The following is an 11,406-nucleotide window of genomic DNA, read 5'->3' on the forward strand; positions in this document are numbered from 1 at the left end:
AAAAAACAAGTGTTATCAGCTTTTGAGGACCGCTGCTATCGCCAACTTTCGACTAGTTTTTTTTTTTTTTTACATTGAGAGGTGACGAGCGAATGTCAGGGCATTTCAAAAAAACAAAAACAAAAACGAAAAACAACTCTACTTCTCATTTCCTATTCCTTTCTGACATTTCTAAAATGTTAACAAAGATTTCAGGACCGCTCTTAACGACTTTCGTTAGATTCAGTTGCAAATAATGTTTTGTCCTGATAGAGCTGTTGTTGACAGCTTGTTTACCTGTTGACGTAGGCTGAGTGTAAACATCACTACTCGTCCTCTGACCTCTGTCACCTAGTGTCAAGTCTCTCCATGGCACCTGACGGGTGGCGGGTAGCTCGTGGTTCCAGTAGCACGTTGCGAGTGGAGGGAATAGTTCACACGAGGTTGTAGTGGGAGGCGGTGTTGCTCCCTGTGTTTAGTGTGAAAGAGTTTTGCTGTTCGAGTATAAATCATACCATCAGAAAAATGTGTGTTCTGGGACATTTTAGACTGGGAGAGAGCGAGAAGCGATGGAGGCGGAAGCGTGTTGAAGTGAGACCACGGGGCAGTTTGATGCTGTGGTCGTTGGACGACTACACCAGGTTCTTACACCACGGCACGTGTGGCACCCAGACCCACTTCGCCCCCTTCCCGTGGGGCCGGCATGGGAGGGAGCCACAGTTATTCCCCAAAGTGAAATGGCGGAAAGTGCTGAGGTGTTCGCCCGCCCTGTGCATTTTCTCACTTCCCAAGTCATCGTAAGACCATTTGGGGGTGGGGGCGACGATAAAGACTGGAAACGATTCGTGGCCTCAATGGGGAAAAAAGGAATGAGGGATCGAACTGCATTCACTTTTTTTCTCTCTGCACTGAGCCCAGATCATTAGTGAAGGCTGCACGATACCTTCAGACGACTACATCGCTCACCGTGCCGCCTGTCAGGCTGCACTCAGGTTTTAGCGAGGTACCCACCCGGCAGGTCAGCATGAAGTCGGGTGTGACACTCGGCATAGCAGGTGTTAGAGCTGCTGTCTGCATACATGTCAACACCATGAAGCTGCTGATGTGTGTGTCTGTGTGTGTGTGTGTGTGTCTGTGTGTGTCTCTCTCTCTGTGTCTATCTCTGTGTCTGTGTGTGTGTCTGTGTGTAATACTTTGGCATGTGTTCAAAACGAGCGTTTCGTGTTTCATGTGATTGCGTTGTCCTTGTTCAAAATCAGAAATCAAACCTATTGTAAACAAAGCTAGGGTACCTAGCATATGATGTAGTCTTAATACATAAATCTTTAATGTAATTTTAATGCATCAATTTCACTTTAATCATAATAACGAAATACCACAATGAAGTCAATACAAATACAGTAAAATCCCGGTTTTCGTCGATAATCAGTCCAAAAACAATCGGTGAAATCCGGAACTGAAGAAAACCGAGGCAATTATTTCCATATGAATCCCCATTCCCATTTTCAACATCTGCTTTAAGACTAGTCACTAATGTCTACCCATGGGGCTCAGAAGCAACAAGCCGTATGAACGAGACAAACTACGGTGGACACGAACTATCACCTCAGCACTGGACGAACTGTACATAGACTGTACTGTAAGGTGTCTGCAGTACTATACATGTTGCTTGTATTCTCTAGAATGGTGAAGACTGTACATTGCAGTATCAGCACTCGGCTGTTTTTGTGTCACAGGGACGGCGACAAGGGTGACATCCTGGACAACCTGCTGTCGCGAATGGAGCAGTACGCCAACAACCTGGAGGCGCTGGTGGAGGAGCGAACCTCGGACTACCTGGAGCAGAAACGGCGGGCAGAGGACCTGCTGTACTCCATGTTACCTAAGTACGAGCATCCCTCCCTGCTTGGACTATTAGCATCCCCCACTTTGTCCATCTGTTGCTTTTGTCACTAGATGGCGTGTTCCTCGAAACTGATATAGAGTTGATACACCAACATGTAAGTGTGACGAAGACTCGTCAAGACCGCAATGATGCAAGTCATTAAAACATTGAACACGTAAACCATTGCCAGTTATCGTTAATGAAACTTCTACGATGGTTAAAATATGACATAACTGGCATTGTATATGACACTCGGGTCATCACTGTTTTGCAGGCAAGTGGCAGGACAGCTGATCAGAGGCGAGGTGGTCAAAGCCGAGACCTTCGAGAGCGTCACCATCTACTTCAGCGACATCTGCGGCTTCACCGCCTTGTCTGCAGAAAGCACACCTATGCAGGTATATTTTGTATGCAAACAAGCAATACAGCAAACAGTTAATACACAGTAGCTAAGCTACCGGACACAGACTGCTGCTAATCACTGGGAGGGTCTCTGGAATGTTAATGATAGAGATGACTATGGTTTGGATGATTGTCGGCCATATTTTCTTTTTAATTTTCTTCTTCATTTCTTTTTTTACAGGTGGTTGATCTGCTAAATGATCTGTACACAACCTTCGACTCTATCCTCGAAAACTATGATGTTTATAAGGTATTTAATCCTGGGAGAAGTTTTAAATGCGACGCTAGGCGAAGAAAAACATTCAGAAATGTTGTTATTGTCAAGTTATGAAAGTATCTCAACTATAAGATAGGTCTTTACACAAAATATTGCTGGTGATCGTTTGTAAAGCTGTCTGTTGTAAAATAGCATTTTATATTTATAAATATATGTACAATAGCTATATAAAAACTTTAGTTATGAATTTCGCTGCTCATAACCGTTTGATTGTCCGTTATTAATGCTTCGTGGAACTCTACTGTGAATGACGTCAGTTAAAAAAACAAACAAACAAACAAACAGGATTGCTTGCCTGATGACCTCTCACCCTATGTGTCATGTGGGTGTCATGGTACCGAAAGTTATAGAAGTGACATGGATACTACCCCAGAGCTAGATCACATGTTAGTCCCCGGAAGTCACGTGAGGTCATCAAAAGCTCGACAGAACTGTAGTCAAGTGCAGTCGCCATGGACGACGGTTGACGCGGCCTGCGGTGGTGTTGCAGGTTGAGACGATAGGTGACGCGTACATGGTGGTGTCGGGCCTGCCTATACGTAACGGCAACCTGCATGCCCGCGAGATTGCCCGGACGTCGCTGTCGCTGCTCAACGCCGTCAAGTCGTTCAAAATTCGCCACAGGCCTGCAGACCAGCTTCGCCTTAGGATCGGCATCCACACAGGTGAGTACCCGGTCTCCCCTTCTCTCTGGCTTACCTGTACTCGTGTCGCCTCTCATCAATCAAAGCTTTTTTCTTATCCTTTCGTGTCTCTTAATCCGCAGTCTTTTCTCTGTTTCCTTCTTTGGCTTGACAAAGCATTCCGGAACTTTGTCTTTTATCGGTGATATCCTCCAAAGTCACGACGGCCAAGATTTTTTTTTTTTTTTTATCTCTTGAAACCCGTTCTTGTCCCTCCCTGCTTCTTCCAGAGCTGAAATATCTCCACATAATCTGCTGCTTCCTGCGATGTGTCGGGGAGGTTTTTGCTTTGTTTTTAGAGTGCTTTTGTTGCTGAAAGCTCGGCTGCAAGACAGGATTGTAGATAATGATGGACTGGGTCACGTTCATGCTCGCAATCCCCGCATGTTCCTAGACACGTCCGGATCTTTCAGACAATTGGCCTTTATGTGAGAAGGGATAAGGAAGGGTTGAGTTCGATGCTGCGGTAATGCAGGGTAGCTCAAGAAAATTGGCGGAAAATGCCCGGTGTCTCTGCCATCCCCTATCCTTAGTCTTTCTTTTTCTCTCTCTCTCTGCCAGTCACTGTTTCCACCTGCCTTCTCTACCTGCATCTTACTATATGTGCGTTGTACCAAAAATGTTGTCTTAGACCTGTGTATAGCATAACACGATGATAATTTAAAAGGTGAGCACAGTCTTAACGGTCTTGTGATGACATCATCAAGTCAAGTAAGTCCTTTGTGTATGTCTGCCGGTGTGTAGAGCGTCTCCATCGAGAGCCGACTTCAATCTCAAACAGAAAGTTTCCAGTGATTGATACGCTTCAAAGAAGAGTAACTGCTAAATACTTACATACTATTGATCTGTACAAAGCTCAGGCTATATTAAATGATTTTTTTCCGATTAGAAGCGGCAAGTCTTGAGAAAGATTGTCAAGATACATCGCAAATCCTTGATATGAGCCCAGATGTTTGATGTGTTGTATCCTTCATGCTCTTATTGCAGAAATGTGTTTCACATAGGTAGATAAGAATGTCGTTACTTGGTATGCCAGTCAATCAGACAATCAATCAGACAATCAGTCAGACAATCAGTCAGTCAGTCGTTGTTGTGGCAGGTCCTGTGTGTGCTGGAGTCGTTGGCCTCAAGATGCCTCGCTATTGCTTGTTCGGCGACACCGTCAACACGTCCTCGCGAATGGAGTCCAACGGCCTACGTGAGCATCTGAAGCACTCTCTCTACAGCCCTCCATCCTCCCCTCTCCCACTCTCCTGTCGTCACTCACTCCACTCGTCTTCCAATATGTTATTTCCGCTTTTTTGGCTTCCATTCTCATGACACTCTCTAGCCGATCCAACCTCAAAAGGTTTGAAATAATGGAACAGAAAATTTTAGTTGGCTTTTCCGATGCCTTTTTATTTTGTTTCTTCTTGATTTTTTATATCATGCCCTGGAGAGAAACAAAGTAGCAGACACACACACTTGTGTTTTCTTGTCATTAATTGAAGAACAAGAGAATATGACATCCCTTCTATAACATTCTGTCTGCACGTTTACTTTTGTATGCATGAGGTTGATGGAGAAGCTGATACTCAGTGACTCTTTTCTAGTCTTTTTATACCTTCTACTCTTCTACTTTGTTTAGCAGTCAGTGGGAATTATATGTTCAGACTGTTTGTCCAGCAGATGGTCGTTAGTTTGTGTCTTTGTCAAACTACAAGTTTGAGATGTTCGTGTTGGTAATTGCAGGTTTTAGAGTGTCTAGTGGTGAAGAGTCAGCTCTTGTGTCTGTCATGTTATGTCATGTCATGTCATGTTATGTCATGTTATGTTATGTTATGTCATGTCACACCTGTCACTTCTTGTTTCAGCTCTGAAGATTCACGTCAGTCCCCAGACAAAGGAAGTTCTGGACGTGTTCGGAAACTTCGAAACCGAACTAAGAGGAGATGTAGAAATGAAGGTGCTGTCTTTTGTTTGTTTACATAAGTGTCGTGTTTACATGAGGCCGAGTGTATTGCTTTTGACGATTTGCTACTATAGTGACCAAGAAGACTGATGTTTTGCCATAAGGATGAAACAAGAGTGATGATGTATTAATTAACCTATTGACCTATAGCTTGACCGTGCAGCATGTGTGTTACAGGGCAAAGGTGTCATCACCACCTTCTGGCTGCTGGGCGAGAAGGGAGGACTGTCAGTCAGGTAGCAGACTGACCCCAGTGACGTCAGTTCCTTGCCTCGTTGACCCTTTCCCCTCTCTCCGCACTGCGCACCTCCGGCGTCTGTAGATTGCACGAGGGCAGGAACCCCCCTACCCCCCGGGCCGCCTCACCTGCTGACAGTCGGTGCTGACAACTGCAGACCAGTCGTGGAGGACTGCGGCCAACACGGGAACCTGTCTGCACTCTACTATTCTTTCCCTCCCCTAGCAGTTCGTTATTCCAAGTTTTCCCTGGGGTCGCGTGCGCGTGTGTGTGCGCGTGTGTGTTTGTGAGAGAACACGCACACTGCTGCCTAGAAAGTGTATTTCAGTGGTTGATGTAGATGATCAGTGTCCAGTCTACACTGTCAGTGGCCGATGTGAGACCTGTGTGTACAGTTCAGTGAGTTTTTTGTGTTGTTTGTCTTGCGAGAAGACAGAAGGCGAATAACTGGTCCGTGTGGCTGAAGGTGTGAAAGAGTTGTCTGCCGCTGGCGAAGGTGTTGGATCGACTCCCAGTCTTGCCACAAAGATATTTCTCACCTCAACCCGAGTCGACCAGTTTCAGTTTCATCACTCTCTTGGCCGAGAAATGTAATTTGACACCATGACTCTGTTGAACAATTCTTTTCAAATTTTCACACGTAGAAATAGTGCATAGTAAATATCAGTGGAAGGTTTTCATGCACCAACTACAGACTAATATAAATTTGTTACTGTTGTAACTAGTAAGTTATTGGTAGATGTTCTTGTATTTGTAGTCATGGTATGCATATGTGTGTATTACTGTTTGTAAGTATTTACCAGCGAACGAAGGAACTTTGTCCAGATTCTGAACCATTCACTTAGTGTTGACATCGTGGTTCCCGGCCGTTTATTTTACTGCATAAATCATAGCCACCCGCCAGTAATACAGACCAGTATTACACAACATAAACATAAAGACCAGTCCTTCAGTATCATGTACTTAGTAGTGTCTGCGTGAGAGGATAGCATGAAATGATGGATGAGGGCTGAAGTGTAGGATCGGACCAGACTTGTGCACAATAACAATGCTGCAGGTTTAGCCGTTGTCATTTAATACCATTTCTGTCGTCAAACAAGTAAAGTAGACTTATGTGAACAGACATAACCGACCTAACAGCGCGTGCGTGACGGACTGTTCACTCAGCGTCCAGTGGAGCGAAACGTCCAGCTCTGGACTTGCTGCTGATGTTGATCACCAGACACAAACCTTTAAACTACATTAATGCGGTGACTGTAACTTTTAATAGCAGCTGTATCACTAACACCCATTACTTTTATTTCAGTTTCCATGGTATCGTGTTGATTGATCTCTGTGGCCACAACTGTGACACTCATGACTAGCAGCATGAACACAAAGATAGATAACAAGCACAAATAAATAGCCAGAGAAACGGCATCCGTCCCTGTTGGTCTGAAAACAGGATAAACTGTCAATGGTTCTCTAAAATATAGACAATATATCTTGTTATCCAAGATATTTACAGCTGCAAGGCTCTCTGGGAAGGTCTGTGAGAGAATGTGATAGGAGGACATCAGGTCCGCTACACAGTCCCGGCATGCACTTCAACAGGTGAGAATTAACCTCTACTCGACATGCTGGGGCCGCCAGACTGCAGTTGCTTCAGATCTCTTAAAACACATCCAGCTTTTGTTTGTTTGTTTGTTTTACGGATGCTGACACTTTTGATGAAGCTGTCATGGCCACCATATTGGATTCGTGTTGTCTCCTCCCCAAGCACAACATCCACAGCAGCAGGCTCGACATAAATAGCTCCTCCTCCTACACAGAGCACAACACACAGTGATGGCTCTTCTGTTGATATTAATATTGGTAAACACACATACATATACCTGAAATATTTACTGGCATGAGGCCAGTTTGGCATTGAGTGGTTTCTTGTGTTGTGCGTTTGTCCTGACATTATTAACGGTGTAGACGGTGTTGTGAATTGAAGGATTGTCTTGCTGTACTTGTCCTGGTGGTAATCATGGTAGGCACGCATTCTGGACTGACTAAATTTTCTTCAATCCGATATTTACCGAGGATAAAATGTGTGTAGTTTCCGTATACCTGTGTGTTTTTGATATGTTTTATGTGTTTCTACATCTTTCTGTATCTTTCTCTGCTGGACATCGGGAGGTTTTGAGCTGTGCACTGTCACATTTTCACATGAACTTTCACATGAACTGTGCGCTGTCACACTTTCACGTGAACTTTCACATGAACTTCCACTGTCACACTTTCACATGAACTGTGTACTGTCACACTTTCACATGAATTATGTATACACTCTTTTTTTCGCACCGCCGCTCGCTCACCCTGTGCTTCTAAAAGTGTCTGCAAATATTTGTTACTGTTTTCCATGGTGACAGAACTAGAGTTTTATTCTCCTGACAACTGAGTTGTTTGTATCAACAGGTCACTGGTGTTATTGTGACTGTAGAACTTGATTAAAATTGTTGTTGTCATGGATGTATCATATGATTACAATTGTTTTCACCGTGAAGAATAATGAAGTTAATAATCACTTGTCTGTGACTGTGAAATGCTTTGTAGCACACGATTTCTTAGTCCTTAAGCCCTGTGACAGCTGTGATAAGATGAGTGATAATCGTGTAAATAAAAACAACTTTGTACATAAGTGTTCAGCTGGATATGTTGCTGTATGTGTATTGTAGATGCCGCTTTTTGGTGCGTGTATTACAAAGCACATCTGTGTTGAGTAGGTGCACCCTGAGTTCCAGTCGCCATTTCAATGGTGAGACAGTTTTATGACGGTTTTATGCTTTTTTTTACTAGAGGAAAGGAGTTGAATGTCAATGAAAAGTAAACTGTCTACTGCAGGGATCACCACTGATGTCACACTTGGTTGACTTGTCATGGAAGAAAGGTGTGAAGATAGGAACAGATGTAGTTATTTCCCAAGAAAGCTCACATATCTGGATCAGTACAGTATTTCAGAAAAGTGCAAGATAACAACGACTGTGATATGTAGTTTCTGGTCTTTTTGGAGAAAAGACCATGCAGTGCCACACGCAAAGACCTTTGTCGTCGATACGGAAAATAAAACATGAAAATAAATGTGGGAGGCGAGACTTGCAATGTCACGTGCACACAACAAGTTGCAATGTGAGAGAGGGAGCAGGCAGATGGTGTGTAGATACTAGTTATCTACAACGTGGAAGGCAGGATGTGAAGATTGCTAAAAAAACAATGGATGCCGGGAATGAGGAAGTAATACCCAGGCTGACCTCTGAACTTTCACCACAGTCCTGTGATGTGACAGCGAGGCTACAACTTGTGGACAGACAGGATGTGGCATCTGTCCTCAAACATTTCAGCCTGCACGTGCTGCCATTTATCTTTTATTGGAGTCGATGTATGTCTGTCTGCGGCATTTGGTCATAACATTTTCTTGTTACTGACCTGTGGACTGGATCATAATAGCTGCGAGCTTTCCTCCGACAGAGGAAGTCTGGGCAAGAAGACAGGACATGTTACCTCTAGACATACCTGAGGCATGTGACCTCCCCTTTCCCCGATATTTACTCTCATATATTGTGTTGTGTGTGAGGACCATCAGCACAAACCTTTGGTCGGTGAGGTAGACAGACACTCGTCTCTATTGTTGTCAGACGAGAGCATGTGGCATCCTGTGGCTGGAGCTGCACGTGTTTACATTCTCACCATGTAACTGAAAAAAACAACTTTGATCAATTGTGATTTGAGTTTTAGACTTTGTCGAGTTTATGATAATAACACGTTTTTATCTTGTATTGTTGTGGTATGTCTTAGAACAACCTTTCTCTTTTTGCTAGGTACAATTGGACACTTTAACCTCCTTCAGCTTTTACATATACAGTGTGTCATAGTTGCAAATATGTGTAACTGAACTATGTCATACATACATATAGACACTTGCAAATCTTAGTCTGACTTGTACTGTGTACTGACTTGTGATACAGAGTATTCATGCCGTGTGTCGGTGATGCCATGTGTCTCTAGCTCGTACTGTGTACTGACTTGTAATACAGAGTATTCATGCTGTGTGTCGGTGATGCCATTCGCATCTCATGTGTTTACACCTATGCCAGCCTTGTGTGACAGTGACAAGTGCAGGTCATAGGTCATTGTGACAACCACTTTATTAAGCTCGTGCAAGATCCACCTTCCTAAAATGTCGTTTGAGTTATCTCTGAGCTCGGGTCGTGGGTCTAGAACTTCTGCTGGAGAGTCAGTAGACAGGGTGGAGACCCGGATGTTAATGTGTGGACATGGAAGATTACATATTAGAGGATAAAGAGGTTAGACCTCTCTTGACCTCGTGGACATGACATCGTGTCACTAACTGTAACACGCATATGGGCACTGTATGTCATTTGTTGTTCTGTTTAAGATTTGTAAAATTGTTTCAAACCTTTAGATAATAAAGTAAGACTGTAAGAAATCCACTAAGCAAGTCTTGTAAATATTTGAGTATTAACGGCAAAGTTGAAAGTCAAACGTGTGTAAGACTTCTTAGCGTTATATAGCAGCATAGAGCAGTATATGACAGCATAGGGCAGTATAGAACAATATATAATAGCATAGGGCAGTATAGGACAGCATAAGGCCAGTTTAGGATAGCATAGGGCAGTATACGACAGCATAGGGTAGTATGTGACATCATAGGCAGTATAGGACCATATGGCAGTATAGGGCAGTCCTTTAAACTTACTCGCTATTAGACCGCTCTCCAGTACATGAAAGTTGCGGCAACACTACAATAAGGTAGCAACGGGACTATTTTGGTTTGTGTTTATACAGTTTGTTGTTTGTTTATCACATAGACAACCTGGTCTAGACAGATGTCAGTTGTACAACTTCTCTCCTTGTGTATCACTGCGAGGACACAGACCCACACGTTGTAGTTGTAGTGTGTGTCGTCGCTGTACTTGCTGGCTGTGTGTTTCTACTGTTCGTCTCAGTCTCACATCTTTCCTTCCACTCACACAGAGGCTGGCACCGTTCATTTGTGTTCACACACACACACTTAGCCGGCACATAGCTAACTCCACACCTACTCACTTTTGCTGTAAGTACACAAACAAACATCTTGACCAGCTCAATTCCATGTTTACAACCCTGGAGATACTGTTTATTTGATATTGACATCTTTATATGATTTTCTATCTCGAGGACAACAGTGTTCATGTAGAGATAGTGTGCGATGGTTTGGTGAGAGATGTGGACCAAGACAGCACCTGGTGGCGATGTTGATGTACTGTCTACACTGTGTAGGTCACTAGGTTCAGACGATCAGCAACGACCTGACTGTTATAGTCTAACCTTTGTCGTATCCATGAAAGTTATTCCACGATCATATCACCAGTATGTTTGTCCTGCACAATCTCGTTGTTTTCCAATAAACATGTTGGAACCACGACATTCTTTGCCTCCCTTGTATCATGGGCTCTGTGTATGTTGTTGTTGATGTTGTTGGTCATGCTCTGTGCATGGTGTTTGTCATGTTCTGACAGAGAACCCCATCACTCTTTGTTGTTATAGCAATCGGTTTGTTGCTCTGTCTGTGAGGCGCATGCGTGTGCGTGCTGTAACATCTAGCCTGTCATGTTATTGTTTTGGTTCGGATGGAGTACGCATTTAACATGTAAGTTTTTTTTCAAACAAATGTTTTATTTCCTTAAAACAACTTACGGTGTGGACGTGCTGCGAGGAAGCAAGATGGCCGCTTTCCACCGCAATTCTCAATTTCCTATTTTCTTGAAAGAAAAAAACTTGCCTACAGCATCACAACAAATGATAACATCAGCAACAACAAATATAATTCAAGGAAACCTTCGTCTTGCTGTCGCCCTTTAAGCACATTCACACGCCCTCTCCCCTACCCCTCCCCAATACATGCATGAATTATTTTTCGAGACTAGAGAACCAGTGATACCCACCTGTACCAAACGGCCGCTGCCA

General features: G+C 43.6%; 1 protein-coding gene across 1 annotated transcript in view; it reads left to right on the forward strand.

Annotated features, from left to right (window-relative positions):
• Positions 1–10,862, forward strand: part of LOC112556410 (atrial natriuretic peptide receptor 1-like) — a 73,747-nt gene extending 62,885 nt beyond the window's left edge. The window contains 7 exon segments of the mRNA XM_025225394.1: positions 1,716–1,865; positions 2,139–2,262; positions 2,448–2,516; positions 3,034–3,208; positions 4,326–4,424; positions 5,080–5,171; positions 5,355–10,862. Of these exon segments, the coding sequence (XP_025081179.1) occupies positions 1,716–1,865; positions 2,139–2,262; positions 2,448–2,516; positions 3,034–3,208; positions 4,326–4,424; positions 5,080–5,171; positions 5,355–5,417 (772 nt within the window). The 3' untranslated portion in view covers positions 5,418–10,862.
• The last annotated feature ends 544 nt before the right edge of the window (positions 10,863–11,406 follow it).

The sequence above is a fragment of the Pomacea canaliculata genome, linkage group LG2 (assembly GCF_003073045.1).
Source record: "Pomacea canaliculata isolate SZHN2017 linkage group LG2, ASM307304v1, whole genome shotgun sequence".
Classification (NCBI taxonomy): Eukaryota; Metazoa; Mollusca; class Gastropoda; order Architaenioglossa; family Ampullariidae; genus Pomacea; species Pomacea canaliculata.